This window comes from Panthera pardus, unplaced genomic scaffold (assembly GCF_024362965.1).
Source record: "Panthera pardus isolate Hobbes unplaced genomic scaffold, ASM2436296v1 HiC_scaffold_22, whole genome shotgun sequence".
Classification (NCBI taxonomy): Eukaryota; Metazoa; Chordata; class Mammalia; order Carnivora; family Felidae; genus Panthera; species Panthera pardus.
The window spans coordinates 77198719-77215232 of NW_026526788.1; the positions used below are offsets into that span (position 1 = coordinate 77198719).

Genomic DNA, 16514 nt, shown 5'->3' on the forward strand with positions numbered 1-16514 from the left:
GGAGGTGGGTGAGGGTAAATCTTGCAGATTTACCACCAGATGTCAACAGAGGAGTCACAGGACATGGTTTGAGATTTTTTTTTTAATATTTATTTATTCATTTATTTATTTGTTTATTTTGAGAGAGAGAGAGAGAGAGCAAGCACATGAGTGGGGGGAGGGGCAGAGAGAGGGGGAGAGAGAATCCCGAGCAGGCTCCATGCTGACAGCACAGAACCATGAGATCATGACCTGAGCTGAAATCAAGAGTCAGACGTTTCACTGACTGACCCACCCAGGCGCCCCTGATTTGAAGTTTTAAAAAAGAGCTTTGTGGTTGTTATGTGGAGAATGGTCTTTGAGGGGCGGAGGGTGGAAATGGAGGAGAAACAGTAGTTAGGAGGCCACTGGGAAAAGGGACTCAGGACTAATCCCTGAGATGTCCTTTAATATTTAGATGTGAGCCCAAGGGGAAACGGAGGAGTCTGTGAAGGAGTTGTAGCCAAAGACATAGGATAATGAGGGACCTGGGAGGCCATCGGATACTCCTGAGAAATCAAGGCAGACACCTGCCCAATGACGTGGCGATGTGGGGTCCATAGATGTGAGGGAAACCTCATGTTGCCCTCAAGATCCTTGGTAAGCACTCCCAGTGGAATGACAGGGATGCGGTTTGCGGGGGAGAGGGCTGAAGCAGAAACTGAAGATAAGGAAGAGGGAGTAGAGAGAGAGGTATCCACAATGCAATAAATTTTTCTAGGAAAGGGATCAGATTATTGGGACAGTAGCTAGTGGAGAGCGTTGTATGAAGGTTTAAAGACTGAAGATCCCAGATGCCTGCATGCTGGCAGGAAGGAGGGAGAGAGGCAGAGGTGGATAGAGGACAGGTGACAGATGGGTGGACCGAAGGAAGGCTGGCCTTGACCGTTGAGAGGCAATGGGATTGGAGCGGTTGTGGGCTTACATCAGGGTTCCCTCCGCCGTTGTGGATGGTGGGGAGAAGATGGAAACAGATACACCTGGGAATCGTGAGGATGCGGGAGGGGGAGCAGCTCTCCTCCGATGGCTGATTGGGGTGCACACGCGGTGGAGAGTGGGGTCAGATGCGGCAGGGGATGTACCGAACTGCACGGGAGCTGGGGGATGGCAGGTGCTTGGGGGGACCGGACCTTCACACGGTCACGGAGAGAAGCAGGGATGTGAAGCATGAAAGGACCTCTCGTCATAGTCTCTTGGCAGTGAGCCAGCAAATTAGCTTAATGATTTTTGCTTTTGAAATTTTTTGGCAACAACTGATCGTTGAATTGGTTGGTGACCTTTTAATCTTAACTCAAGAAGTCAAGTTTAATAGCGTCACCGTGGTCCTATATCTGGATCCCGCTGACCGGTCAATTATTTCCTCTTTGATTCACACAAACCCTGCTTAAACTCTGAAATTTAGGAATATGGCCTGGATTTTTTTTTCCCCCTGTGGTCCCAAGAGAGGAGAAGCCACTGGTGGGCAAAGTTCACACAAACAGGCTGGACCGATTCTACCCCTTTATTGAATGAGCTAAGGCCTCTCAGCTCCAGGCCGGCCCCTGGTGGCTGCCCGCTGCTGCCTCCTGGGTCCTAGTTGTCACTCCTGCTCCCTCCCTCCCGTGACTGACTCACTGAAGCCTTGGAGCAGGCAGGGTGATCTCAGGGAGCACAGAGCAGCCCAGTCCCTAACATGCACGGCTGTGACCCACCCCCAGACCCCGGGCCTCTCTCTCCTGTAGACGTGTTGGTTGGGAACAAAGAGAAACCACACACAGAACCACAGCTATGGAGGGTGACTCACATGGGGCGGAAGGCATGGTCCGGCCAGAGGTCGGCAGAATGTCTGACACCGAGCCAAGCAGAGCCTGCGCTGTCCCTGGGAGTGCCCGGGTCCTAGTCTGTGTGTCCCTCTTTGGGACAGAGGTGGAGATGGCATTGTGACAAGAGTAGCCTTGCTGGGGTTTCCTGCATCAGGACCTGCATGGGGGGATTGATGGTGAAATAAGTCGCTGTGAAAGGTGACCAGCATAGTCGTTCAGCGTTCTGTACTCAAGTGTTCACTTTAGGAAAGCCCCACAGAAGACCTCTGAGCTCCGGGCATGTGGATTCCGGAGCAGAAGGGCAGCATTCAACCCACCTGCATTACCACTTTCTGGATTCTTCTTGGGCTCATCATGATAGCCATTAATGGCTCTGACACTGTGAGGAGGGAGAGAAGAACACACAATTCTATTATTGTAATGGCCTCGCTTGAAAATATATGATCATTTAAAAAACTCTTTCTTTTGCGAGAGAGAGACAGAAATGGGGGGGTGGGCAGAGAGAGAAGGACAGAGAGAATCCCAAGCAGGCTCTGCACCATAAGCACAGAGCCCAGTGCGGGGCTCAAACTCACGAACCACGAGACCACGACCTGAGCCGAAACCAAGAGTCAGACACTTAACTGACTGAGCCTCCCAGGCACCCCTAAAAAATCCTTTTAAAGCAATGTCACCCTCTGGATGTTTCTGTAGTTTGAGTCTCAGAGAAAAACGATTTTCAACTATAGAAGCTGAGATCAATGCTATGAAGCAAGAAGACAGGTGCAGAGCCGCCTGACCTGACCCTGGGTTCAGGGAAGGCCTCCCGGGGGAGCTGCTGTTTGAGCTCAGAGCTGAGGGAGGAGCAGGAAACAAACAGGATTCAGAGGGCACAGAGCAGGTCGCGGCCCCCAGCCCAGGCCTCGCTGGGGCAGGTCCCTCTTGTTCGTGGCTCGGCGTCCAAGAGGCAGCCTGGGCCTGAAGTTTGTTCCTGAAGGTGACCTCAGCCGCGTGGCCTCGCATTCTGGAATTCCCCCACATCCAGGAAGCAGAGGACCAGGAGGACAGGGGACCCCGTGCTACGTGAGCTGACCCCGGGGTCTGGGACCACCCACCAACGTGACTGAGCATGTCTCTGCAGGCTGAGGTTAGCTGTGGCTCAGGCACCACGTGATGATGATTCTGCTTAATAGATAAACGACCCATACGTATGCGCACGTATTGTTTGAAGCGACAAATGCTTGGGGCCCCGGTTTTACTTGGGGAGGGAGTTTCTCTCTTTCCTGCGGGACCCAAGGAACCCAACACCCCGACAGCATTAAACTAGCCCTAGAGGGAACCACGTCTTCTCATATTCTACTGGCAGCAGGTGGGTATTTGGGACGATTTCGCTGCACTTAGTGAGAAAGAAATTGAAGGAAGGGACAGTGAACCAGGATGAACTCAAGCTCATAACAGTGGATTGCTCCTTCAGTGTGACTCTTCTCCTGCCACTGTCTCTTCTCCCAGGGATCCGTTAGGCTTGGTGCTAATTCTCACTGGAGCGGTGGCTCTGGGTTTGGGCCAGATGCATCTTCTGAAGAATCGGATTAACTGCTTTAGCTCCACGCTGTGATAGCCCCTGGGGCTCTTAGTTAATGAGGTTTGAGTCAGTTTCTTCTTTGTAATGGTAATAACTAGCATATAGGAGTATCTTCCATGGTCTAGCCTTATGTTAAGTGCTTCTCATGTATTATGCTATTTAAGCTTGAAAACCCTGTAATTATGACCCCCATTTTCTAGATATGGTCCCAGAGGCATAGAGCCCAAAGGCTTACAGCCAAATAAACAGTAAAGCTTGGCTTTTAACCACCGGTAACCACCTTACCCTGGAGCCCGGCTTCATGCTGCTCTCCCTTGAAAACGAGCAAATGGAGGAATCCTAGAGGGGCAAAACAGGGTTTCTGCCTACATTTGAAGTTCGGTTGAGTAAATGTTACAGGACTCGATAGGCTATTCTGACATACCCCACTCTTTGAATGCAGAGCCTCTCCTCCATTTGTGCAGCCCTCTGTCGTAGCCACAAGGTTCTCCCATCAACCACTGGGGCAGGAAGCCCGGGTTCGTGGCCCCCATTTTATAGATAGAGCAACAGCCTCCAAGAAGTGCAACGATTTGGGTTTTCTAAACCGGTCTAGGCTTCTTTAAATTACATCGCTCGTGAAGTATTAAACCCACACAAGACATCAATATTGGGCAATGTTTTTTTTTTTTTGTTTTTTTTTTTTTAACATTTATTTATTTTTGAGACAGAGAGAGACAGAGCATGAACAGGGGAGGGGCAGAGAGAGAGGGAGACACAGAATCTGAAACAGGCTCCAGGCTCTGAGCTGTCAACACAGAGCCCGACGCGGGGCTCGAACTCACGGACTGTGAGATCATGACCTGAGCCGAAGTCGGACGCTTAACCGACCAAGCCACCCAGGTGCCCCTTGGGCAATGTTTTTGACATCTCAAAGGTTTTCTTTCTCTACAGACTAAAGATGTCCGGTAACATGTCAACTCGGGCATCTTGGAGGCTCCTAGGTTCTTTTTGTGTTTTTGTTTGTTTTGTTTTGTTTTGTTTCGTTGGTGACTCTTAGCATTTTGACCCAGTTGCTTTTGGGGAAAGGAAGACAAACATTGTTCACGGAGTGTGCATCTCCCATTCATTCGCTGTGAGGATAGGGACCGCGTCGTTTTTTGTTTGTTTGTTTTTTTCCTAATTAAACCTTTTATGTGGGAATTTTTCAGGTCTGCAGAAAAGTTGCAAAGATAGCACGGAATTCCCACCGACTCCTCCCCCAGCTTCCACTAAAATTAACATCTTGCACCATATCATGGTTTTTGATCTTCGTGTCCACCTAGAACCTCGATTCGACCCTTCCCGACACGAAGGAGAAGCGTCAAAATGCAAACACGACCCTCGTTTCGCCCATCTTTTGAGGGAAGAGTGGGGCTTCAAAGCCAGCCCTCTCAGACCCCCAAGTTTGTTCATGTTTGCTGCCCTCTCATGTTGGAAGACATTCCACCTGGGGAGGCCTAAAAGGCCACTCCTGGGGCCTCCCCGCTCTTGGCCTGACCAAGTGCCTGCCAGGCGAGGCCGGAGGCCCGGGCAACCTCGGCTGCCAGGGTGGGGGAGCCACTTCTATCTTGTGTTTTTGCCCTGAGGTGAAGAAAACGTTTGGGGTGACCCAGCAGAAGTGGCCTGAGCATCCGCCTTCCCTCGACGGGGCAGATGGGCGGCAGCCGGGCCCGCATAGAATCGTGTTCCTCCATATTTGGCAGCCTGGCCATTGTTTCTGAAATCCGATTCCTAGTGCCATGGGGATGACCTTTGGTCTACTTCCCAGCATTCACCTGCAGTCACGCTGCTCCCAAGAAGCTTGCTCAAAGAGGGGGCGAGTTGGCAAGACACTCTGGTCATGATCTAACTGGCTTAATGAAGCCTCCTTGTTGGCATGACCAGTAAAGCCAGAAGGGAGAACATTTAAGAGGTAAGGTCAGGGGATTTTTTTGTTTTTTTTTTAAATCATAAGACACTTGAGCTCTCGATAAAGTGTCGTTTTTAGAACTGGAAAGTTGCTGTGCCCGCTTGGAGATTGCTTTAAAATAGACCCGGGGCTCTGGAGCATTCTGGGGCCAAAGAAAGGCTGTTTACTCGAGCGGTGGCAGCAAAGGAGAGGTTTGAAGACGCAGCTTGACAAGGCAGTTTGTCATGCAGAGGACTGCCAGTTTTTCCGTCCAGCCTGCCGTTTGGAAGTGGGAGGGAAACTTTAGACATGCGTGCTGTTCTGCAGTGACGCCCGTTGACCCCGCACAGCCCGTGTAGTCCCGTAAGCAGCAGGACTTGGCGTGGGTGGCGGGTGGGGGTGGGGGGCACTGGAAGCGGGGCTCAAAGACGCTGAAGGAAATGTGGCAGACGAGTGAGCTCCAAGGGCCGAGTGTGCCTCTCCCGGCCTTGCAGAAGGGCCTGCCAGACGAGACGGGAATCGTCTATTTTTCGTACACTCAACAAATATTTATGAGGTGCCTCTCTGGGCCAGGTGCTATTCTGGGCAATGAATCGAGGCTCCTGTACCACCTTATTCATAAGTGTCTGGTTGTTTTAGTTACTTGGCGCGTGGCAGGAAGTTGGCAGGGATCAGAGGCAACCGTTTCCGTGTCTGGTGAGGCAACATAAGGTAGGGTTCGAGAGCAGAGGCTGGGGCTGAGTCCTGGCTCCATCACTTTCAAGCTGTGTGACCCAGTGCAAGTGGCTGAACCTCTCTGTGCTAGGTGTTCTTATCTGGAAAATAGGGTTGTGAGGATTGAACGAGTTTGAATAGGTAAAGCACGTAGAAGAGCGGAACTTGGCACACAGACAGTGTTTGTAGTAATAAGTTTGCTGTTACTGTTACAGCAGAAAAAAAAGGGCTGTGCTGGTGTTGGGTGTTACTGTTATTGTGGAAAGGGCATCGGACTTCAAGGAAGAAGACCTGGCCAAGCCATTGAACAATCTGTTTGCCGTCTGAGAAATGGGAAACGGTTTCCCTTCCTGGTTAGCTCGCAGGGATTCTGTAAGAATCTGATGGATGTCGACGCACTTTGGAAAGTGCGATGTGACATTCCCATCAACAGCACTGGCACTTTTGTTTCGAGTCCCTCCAGATATGTTTTGTTTGGAGGGAGATGGTATTCTTCTCGCAGATTAGTTGTCTGATAGGAGGAGGGATGGGGCTGAAGAGGCAGAAAGGCAGAGCGTCTTTCTCGGCCTTAAAAGACGATCCTGAGCCCTTGTTATATTACCTTTGCCCGAGGAAAGTTAACGCGTGGTCCCTTATCCCCCTTAGTTAGAGCAGAGATCTGTCTCCTTACACCATCTGTTGTTTGCATCTGTCTGGGCCGTTAGACGTGTCAGCGTCTTTCCAGAATTACTTTAAAGTAACCTTGATCATGGGATAAAGGGCTGGAGATTTATCTGTCAAATTATTTGCAGAATAAGTCACTGCAGATAATGTGGTGATTGAAGGGAAAGCCTGGCCGTAGAAGGTGTTTGGAGCCGAGGCCCATGTCGCAGTCCGACAAGCAGGAATTGGGTTACGATCTTAAAACTTCAGGACTAAGATGAAAATGTCACTCCCTCTGTATTGGCATTCTTGAGTTATCATAGTAAATATTTTTAACTCATGCACCCAAAGGTAGTAGTCTTATATAGGTAAAGAACATTCTAGAAGAGTCGGAAATACTTTGGAGTCTGAATTCACAGCAATGTAAAGTTTGGACTGTGTTGATACTGTCCAATAGGGACGATTGTCATCTTGGTTCGCAGATCAGGAGACTGAGGCCTGTAGGACAGGAAGGAGCTCTCATTTCAGGAAACGGTTCAGCCAGCATGTACGTCAAGCCAGCAGGGGGGTCAGCAGCCCTTTTTTAGTCAAGGGATCAGCCCCAGCTCTCTCTGCCTCCTTCGACACGTCCCCACTAAAGGGATAGAACAAAAATGCCTTTTTCCTGGCGCTGGGGTCAGAGAGAAATGGGTCCACTTAGACTCCACTGTTGTGAGATCATGGCCAAACACTTGCCCTCTGCAAACCTCAGCTCTAAAACAAGGACACGAATAGTGCTTGGCTCTTAAGGTTGTTGTCAAGATTCAATGACACGGTTCATAGAGACTACTGGCCCGGTGCCTGGTACTTAGTAAGTGCTCAATAAACAGGAGTTATTGTTATTTCCCCCCACATTCGGTCTCAGCAAAAGTGAATGGAGAGTTTTCTAATTGTAGTATCGTGTGAGGACTAGAATTTGCGGCCCCTGAGAGTTGAGGCATCTTTTATATTTTACCTTTGGACCCAATTGCGCGAACATAGCAGCCAACACCTAAGACACATGCCTTAGCTGGGGGAAACAGAGCCAAAGTTAACTTGTCCCTCAGGCGGTGTATGAAGGTCAAAGACACCACCCATCCAACACAAGATTCAAGGTCACAAGAAAATCCCAGGTTCAGACTGCACAGATGATTTGCACCCAGATGTCCAACAGAAGCTCCAAAAATTGATTTACAACAATCCTGGCCTGGAGGTTGATAGAGGTTTTGGTGGGGGGCGGGGGCGGGGATCCTCCTTTCCTGGAAGGACTGGGTCTCCCCCTTGGGTGGCCCTGTGTCCATACCTCTGTGGTCACAGCACAGGGGTCTGTCTCCCTAGTCTGTGAACAACTCCAGGGCGGGGACCGCATCTCAGTGATTTTTGTAGCCCCCACTTCTAACACTGGTTCTGGCACATGCTAGGGTTTCGATGAATGTATCTTAGATAATTGAATGAATCAACAAATCGGTAAATGCTTTCTGGAAGGTCTGGGTGAAAGGAGAAATTTAACAAATGATGTGGCTGCCTCAGTGCCTGTGGTCACAGTTGGTGAATTGGCGGGCTTAGGAGAGGACTTTTGTCTTTCCAGTTGCTCTCTTTGTTGAGCAGGGCTGGGCTGGGTCTCTCTCTGGGTCTCACCTGTGAGGGGTGAGAGAAGATTCGTAGCGACAAGGAGCAGGCAGCCACAGGGAGCCCCGGCAAGTCCGGAGAAGCCCTTCTTGCCTACCTCCTGGTGCCTCGCCTCCACTGCCTCCCTTAGGACAGGACCTGGGGCCCACGCTGCCCGGTTTCTCCCAAACACCCAACAAGCCAAATGCCTAGATCTGAGCTGCAACCGCTGGAGGAAAGGGAAGCTGTTTCGAATTCACAGGAAGGCGCTGTCTGCTCACAGCCACGCACCTGCCCAGAGCAGCGCCACCTTCCAGTTTTCACGAAGGCGCCCCCACCTCCCCCAGGCGAGGGGCTGCCCCGCCCTGTGGACTTGGATCACGTGCTGGATTTAGGCACCGTGAAAAGAAGTGAGGTCTTGTGCTAAGACCTAAGAGCACTAGCTCTATGAGATGGTAACAGGTGGCACGTGAACAGAGGATGCTGTGGTCAAGAAACTTTGGGAAACTGAGCTAGAGTACAATGTGTTATTTTACCACAGAACTTCTCAGACCTTTCCCTAGGCTCTATTTTTTTTTTTTTTTTTTTTTTGAGAGAGAGAGAGTGAGCATGTGAGCGAGGGAGAGGGGGAGGGAGGGCAGAGAGAGAGAGGGAGAGAGAGAATCTCAAGCAAACTCCATGCCAGGCATGGGGCCCAACTTGGGGCTGGATCTCATGACCATGAGATCATGACTTGAGCTGAGATCAAGAGTCAGATGCTTAACCCAATGAGCCACCCAGGCACCCTTGCACTGTCAATGTCTTTAAAAAAAATTTTTTTTAATGTTTATTTTTTAGAGAGAGGCAGAGCGTGAGCAGGGGAGGGGCAGAGAGAGAGGGAGATACAGAATCTGAAGCAGGCTCCAGGCTCTGAGGTGTCAGCACAGAGCCCTAGATGGGGCTGGAATTCACGAACCTCGAGATCATGACCTGAGCCCAAGGCGGACACTTAACTGACTGAGCCACCCAGGCGCCCCTGCACTGTGAATTTCCAAAAAAGGGCTAGATAATGAGCCCTTCTTAAACTTATCTGACACAGAACACTTTGTTTCCTTCAAAGCTGGTCTGATCTCTTAGGGAATGTACTTTTTTGGTTGCAAGTGACAGAGAGAGAGAGAGTGACACTTCACTGTGTCAGTGAAGGCAAATGAGGACTCAAGATCTTGTGTAATCGTTGGTTGAAGAGGGCAGAACGGGCTGGACCCCAGGACCAGCTAGAACCAAGGCCTCCACAGCCCTGGGACCTCTGCCCTCTGTCCCTCATCTCGGCCTCTCTCTGCCTGCTGGCAGTGGTCTCTCGCTGCAGGCCGCCTTCTTCCACAGTGGCTAGAAACAGGCTGCTGGTGACCCTTGCACGCATGTCCTACAGAACCCCCACCAGGTTCCCGTCCCTCTGGTTCTGCGGGGGGTCCTGCTGAGGACCTGGTCAACCCAAGTCTTGCATGCACCTCAACGGGTAGGGCTGTGGGGCCTTCCTGGGAAGATGAACTCAAAGACAACCACTGCTTTGGGAAACACTGCTTGGGGTTTAAAAAAAAAAAAAAGCCCTTTTTCCATTTCTGACATTTATATTATACTTTAATGAGCATTCTTTGAATTGAATTCTAAAAAACATTTTTTTTAATTTTTTTTTTTTAACGTTTATTTATTTTTGAGACAGAGAGAGACAGACCATGAACGGGGGAGGGCCAGAGAGAGGGAGACACAGAATCTGAAACAGGCTCCAGGCTCTGAGCTGTCAGCACAGAGCCCGACGCGGGGCTCAAGCCCACAAACTGTGAGATCGTGACCTGAGCCAAAGTCGGCCGCTTAACCGACTGAGCCACCCAGGTGCCCCTAAAAAACATTTTTTTAATGTTTATTTATTTTTGAAAGACAGAGAGAGAGAGAGAGTAGGAGAGGTGCAGAGAGAGAGAGAGAAAGAGAGAGAGAGAGAGAGAGACAGAATCCGAAGTAGGATCCAGGCTCTGAGCTGTCAGCACTGAGCCCGATGTGGGATTCAAACTCACGAGCCGTGAGATCATGACCTGAGCCAAAGTCAGACGCTTAACTGAGCCACCCAGGTGCCCCTACATTGGGTTTTTAAAAACCTCTCGTCTCTTTCCATCCCATGATTTGAAATTTGGACTGTCCCTTATATGTTTTGTATCTTGGTTTTAAAAATTGATTCCCCAGCAGATGAACTTATTGTAGAAGTGAAGGAAAAGGCAACCACCTCTCAGACTGGTTAGGGCTTTGAACAGGTGGCCCCAGGTTTCCATGGGCTCATCATTTTTTCTGTTCGGTGTTTTCCCCCAGGTTTCTGGCTGGATTCTGGTTCACAAAGTCATGGGGAGGGGGTGGGGAAATATCTCCCATCTAGGTGTTGCCACAAGCCAGTTGGGCACTTGGAAGATTTTAGATCAGATATCCTCGCTTTCTCCGGGGGAGCAGATGACCCCCAAAGTCTGGTACGTGTCCCCAGTCATCCTGGGGCGCCTGGGTGGTTCAGTTGGTTAAGCGTCTGACTCTTGATTTCGGCTCAGGTCAGGATCTCGCGACTTCGTGAGTTGGAGCCCCGCGTCAGGCTTTGCGCTGGCAATGCAGAGCCTGCTTGGGCTTCTCTCTCTCTCATCCTCTGTCTCTGCCCCTCCCCCACTTGTGCTGCCTCTCTCTCAAAATAAGTAAACTAAAAAAAAAAAATAATGAAACAGTCGTCCTACTCAGCTGGAATCTTGTGTGTAATTGTTTCTCCTCCATCAGATGGGAGCAGGGGTCACCATATATCTCCGTGTATCACTCGGTGCCAGGACACGGGCATTGCTCAGCCGGATGACAAAGCAAGTGAACAGCCTGACACTTCAAATTATTTTTTTTAACATTTATTTATTTTTGAAAGACAGCGAGGGAGCGTGAGCAGGGCAGGGGCGGAGAGAGAGGGAGACACAGAATCCGAAGCAGACTCCAGCTCTGAGCCGTCAGCACAGAGCCCGACGCGGGGCTCGAACCCACGAGCCGTGAGGTCATGACCTGAGCCAAAGTCAGATGCTTAACCGACTGAGCCAGCCAGGCGCCCCCAACCTGGCACTTCGATATGCGGCCAGTGGCCAATTGAGAAATGCTCTTGTGTCTTCAGGGACTCCTATTTGACTTCTCCAATTTCTCTTTCTTCTGGCACAGAGAACTTCGTCGGCTCAGAGTCCAGGGTCTGTGCAACCACCCGGGAACGGTCAGAACATAAAAAGGAACCTGGAGGAGAAGTCCGGAAGCAGTGCCCATGGGGACTCACACAGGTAGGAGCCAGGTTCAGAGGACTGACCCGGCCCCCTGCGTGGCCAGCTCACTGCCTGCCTAGCATTTGCTCTGCTCCATTTGCTTTGGAACATTTACCCTAAAACCCATGACGTGGTCCTCAGTGGTGAGATGGTCAGAGCAGTGGCTCGTAGACTGCTTTGTGATTGCCTTGACCTGCATGGTTAGAGAATCGGTATGTTTTCCTGCCCAATGAAACTAGCCATTATAGTTCCTTTCCAGCAAGACTCCGGGCTGTTTATCCTCATTATCAGAACTTAAAAAGATCAAGGCTACTGAAGGGTGTCTGATGTGTGGTGAGACGGGGACTATATTCCAGCATAGTAGCCAATGAGGGCACTGGCCGATGAGACAGGATTCAAAAACTAGTACTAAAGTGGCCAGGACCCTCGGTCCCAGGGAGGCTGGTGGATGCATTCCAGGCATCGCGAAGGCCACATTGGTGCAGGGAAACAAGGCCAGTGCGGGGTCAGTCGTTGCTTATTATGACCCAGAGTGGGTCCCGATTTCCCTGCCATGGCCGATGGGAAGAAACCCAATGGACTCTTCCCATGCAGCCTTTGGCACCCACCGTTTTGGGGGCGTTCACAAGCAGAGAGCCAGCAGATGTGAACATTCAGTCCCCAGAACCGCCTGGGGACAAGAGCCCTGGAGGCAGTTACTAATCGTCTGTGGTGGGTTCAGTGCGTGATCTGGTTCAGTGCGTGATCTGGTTCAGCGCAGCCCAGCTTCCGGGAGGCTAGAGGCTAGAATTACTGGTCTTGAAGAAATAAATCAACAGGAGCTCCAAGGAACAAAAATGAACAATTGAAAGGTAGACACCCCTTCTTCCCCATCACAGGCAGTAGACAATGAAATCTGAGGTCATGAATGCTTTGTGGTGTCTTTTTACCAAAGAGTTTAAGCCTTAAACTATGGAGGGTCATGGGTGAGTAAGAGCGACCCCTGGTGGCAGGAATTTCCACGCCTGACTGGTATTACTTTCGGGGGGGAGGGCTCTGGCTATGGGGTTTCCAGACGAACCACTTTGAACTTCTTGGCCTGAACATCAGATTTCTTTAGGGAAATGGTGGCGCAGAGTGTTCTTTTTTGCAGAGGGAATCACAGAATATGCCTTGAACGGCACCTCTGACCCCTGTTTTCTGCAAAAGGGAGGCCTCCTTTGCCTCCTCGACCCCCATGGCTATTTCGTTTTCATGAACTTTGTATCAGGATAACTGGACGGAGATTTTAATATTTGACTCTAATGAGACCAGATGACCTGTCTAAATTGGCTCTGGGTGATCATGAAGCTAATGGAGAGACCCATCTTTTCTGGACTTCTATGCAGGGGAAATCTCTGTAGGCGGTGATCCAAGATCCGGCTCTCCCCTCCCCTTCTTTGTGAGGTCCTGGGATCTGAGAGAGGCTTGGGAAATATCTGGGGCCTGGGTCTCAGCTACACTGAAGAGTAACAGCAGCTCAAAAGGCTTTTGTTTCTTGTTCCTCAGCTTTAGTCCATTATTATTTCTCCCTTTGTTCTTATTGTCATGAGCATAAAGGAGGTGCCTTCTAAGAGCAAGCCCAAAGAAGCCACTTCCTGTTCACAATTAGAAACATAGATTCTCCTCCACAAACACGTGAATGTCTGGGGTGCAGGGCTCTGGACTAACCCACAAACCATCAAGAGGGGCGCGGGCTCCTGGAGTCAGGCCATTCGTAGGAAGAGAGGGCAAGAGCTGGCTCCGTGGGTACTGGTCTGGTGGCACACACAGCCCTCGGCATCCACGATGATGCTAATAACCGTGTTTTGTGTTCATTTTGCGGATGGGCACCCAACACCACGCCAGACGCTCTGTGCGCACAAAGTGAACTTTAATTTTCTTTAAATCAATTCATTTCCGATTCCGAGTCCTTACTCTGCCAGGCTGGTGGGCATGCCCGCGTCAGCCGTCCTTGCAAGGCCCCCCTCGCCACCTGCTCTGTTGAGGCCGTCGTCTGTCCCCTCACCACTGTGGTGCCCGTGATCCAGGCCACGCTGTCCCTCAGGCCCTAGGAGTGCGCTGCTTACATGATGCTCTTGGCACTGGGGAGTCTTTGGTGAGGCCGGGAGGACACAGTCAGGGAGCAGGGAGGGACTCTCAGACATTCCTCACTTTCTAAGACTTTCCTCTGCTCTCTTGTTTTGCTCCAATGCATTTATCTCTCCCTTTGCCACATTGGACAATCGGCATTTTCTCTTCACAGGCAAGATGATAGGTTTTTACAAAAGACCGAAGAAACCATTGGCCTCATACTGTGTTTTCTCATTGGAAAAACTCCAGAGAGAAAACACAGAAAGGCTCGCGGTGGTTCCCACTGGACCTGGAGACAAGGGAAGAATGTAGGGGGAAAGGCATATGTTAATATTGCCTAACGTCCCTCCACACAGCGTTCTCTCCACTCTACAGATGGGGAAACTGAGGCTTGGAGCCCTATGTCATCTACGATTTAGTAGTAGAAAGTCCATTGTTTCTGCCTTAAGGGTCTTCCTCCCTCTGAATGACACAAGGATGGGGCTCCTACATCCCGGAAGGGGTAAAGTTTTTCATCCGACTGAGGCACGTCAATTCATCCGCCTTGCGTTCCCATCGCCACATGGTGTCGCTGTTGCAACTTCGCCCCGCTTTGCTCAGAGCCCTGCAGAGGCTGGGAGGCACCTCCTTTGTGCCCATCGCTGCCCAAGTCCCTGCCTCCTGAGGGAGGATGAGCCCGCGCTCCTAGGACAAAGCCGGGGTGCCCCTCTTACTGCTCAGCAACGTCCACCCTCGAGCATGGCTGCCCTGGGTGCCTGCGCCCAGTTCGGGGTCCACCGCCCACCGTCTCACGAGCCTTCCTTTCGCTCCTTGGGTACCACCAGCCAGGGATGGCACCCCTCTCTTTTTAAACACTCAAAACACAATGAATCTTACCATACAACTTCTCCCCAGAGAGTAGAGCTATGAGGTTGCACCAGAGGAAATGACTGTCTTGTAGGAAAAACTGCTGAGTAGTAGCTGTTTCCTGTCCTCTCGCATCCTACCTGCTCACGCTTCCAAGGAGGGTCACAGGGAGTAGTTCAGAGCTGACTGACGTTTCTCAGGCAGAGGCCCTAAGCGAGTCCTAAGTGAGTTTCTGGCACCTTTGTCACTGAAGAAGAGGGGCTAGAAACTCAACAGCCTAGAGTCTTTAAAAAAAAAATTTTTTTTTAATGTTTATTTATTTTTGAGAGACAGAGGGGGGGGGGGGCAGAGAGAGAGAGGGAGACACAGAATCCCAAGCAGGCTCCAGGCTCCGAGCTGTCAGCACAGAGCCTGACAGCCCGACGCGGGTCTCGAACTCACAGAGCCCAAGATCATGACCTTCTCGAACTCACAGAGCCCAAGATCATGACCTGAGCTGAACTTGGACGCTTAACTGACTGAGCCACCCAGGCGCCCCTCAAGAGCCAGGAGTCTTAACCATTATCCGCTGGTTCTCAAACGTGAGCAGGCCTCAGGATCACCCTGCCAGGCTGGTTAAAACATAGATCGCTGGGTTTCTTTTCCAGAGATTCTGATTCAGTAGGTGTGGCCCAAGGCCTAAGGATGAGCGTTTCTAACCGGTTCCCAAGTGATGCTGATGCTGCTGGTTGGTCCAAGGTCCACACTTGAGAACCACTGCATTATTCTGGAGCTGTGTGATGCCATAGGCTCAGTGCTGTTGGGGTTCAGGAGAAGAAGGCTTCTCTGAGGGCTGGGGTGGGCAAGGAGAGTCTCCTGGCAGGGGTGGGGGGGTGAACTAAAGGGGACAGCTCTAGAGGCCATCCCAGGTGGGGCAGAATTCCTGAATTGGGTCTCTTTGTGGCTGAGTAGGACGTGAGCCCTGACGGAGGGGGTGAGTGTTCACTAAAAACAAGGCAGAAGGAGTGAGGTCAGATGGAGGAGAATATGGAGGTCAGGTGAGGGGTTGAGATCTTATCCTGCAAGTAACAGGAAGCTGGAGGAGGGCTTTGTGGTTTGTTTGTTTATATTTAAATAAAGATTTATGCATGTGAGGACAGAGTTCAGAGGATGAATTTAGGGGCTTGGACTGGTGCGCTGGAGGGGGAGGCTGGAAGGACATAAGGGAGGTCCCTGTAGCGGCGGAATGGTCCCCAGGAAACCATCCCAAGGCAGAACCCACAGAACCTGGTGACTGCCTGGGTGTGGGCAGAGGAAGTGGAGACAAAGAAGGTTTCTGGAACCTGCTAAGGTTCTGGAACAAGAACCCAAAAGAAGGACCCACCATCAGAGCCAAGGATGTCTAAAGGGATACCTACTATAGGGAAATTATGAACAATTCTGGACACATTGAAAGAAAGACCATAGGAGTGTCCTGGGAACCCTGGCTTTTATTTAAGCTGGCCCCTGGTGTGGGGAGGGGTGATAGTTTAATGGAGCATTGTGGCCCCCAATTCTATACTGTCCTCATGGTGGTTCACACGTTAGTCTCAGGCGGGGTAGTTCATTCCACTGCTCTTATTTTCATGACTTTAAAACTGTACCTAAGAGCATAGGACAAGGTCAGGGTGGGGGTGAAGGATAGTAAATGAAATCATCTGGGGTGGTATTTCCCAGTCTCCCCAGATCATAAGGTTTACCTGGGTGTTTGTAAAATATATAAATTCCTAGAGCCACCCTAGTCCTTCTGAATCGAATCGCTACATGTGGAACTTAGGAAGCTGTGGGTTTTTTGGGGTGTGTGTGTGTGTGTGTGTGTGTGTGTGTTTAAGCTTATTTATTTCTTTTGAGAGAGATAAGAGCACAAGTAGGGGAGGGGCAGAGAGAGAGAGAGAGAGAAAGAGAGAGAATCCCAAGCAGGTTCTGCACAGTCAGCACAGAGTCCAATGCGGGGCTCAAACTCACGAACCACGAGATCATGACCTGAGCTGAAG

The 16514-nt window shown here is 50.7% G+C and overlaps 1 protein-coding gene and 1 non-coding gene across 16 annotated transcripts in view; one reads left to right on the plus strand and one right to left on the minus strand.

Moving 5' to 3' along the window:
• The window catches only part of TACC2 (transforming acidic coiled-coil containing protein 2), a 211914-nt gene that overhangs the window by 26428 nt on the left and 168972 nt on the right, over positions 1–16514 (plus strand). For all 15 annotated transcript variants that reach the window (XM_053909967.1, XM_053909977.1, XM_053909980.1 and 12 more), the window contains one exon: positions 11471–11583. In XM_053909967.1, the coding sequence (XP_053765942.1) occupies positions 11471–11583 (113 nt within the window). The remainder of the gene's footprint in view (positions 1–11470; positions 11584–16514) is intronic.
• On the minus strand, positions 11278–11362 carry TRNAQ-UUG (transfer RNA glutamine (anticodon UUG)). Its single transcript has one exon. It is a non-coding gene; the product is annotated as a tRNA-Gln (tRNA).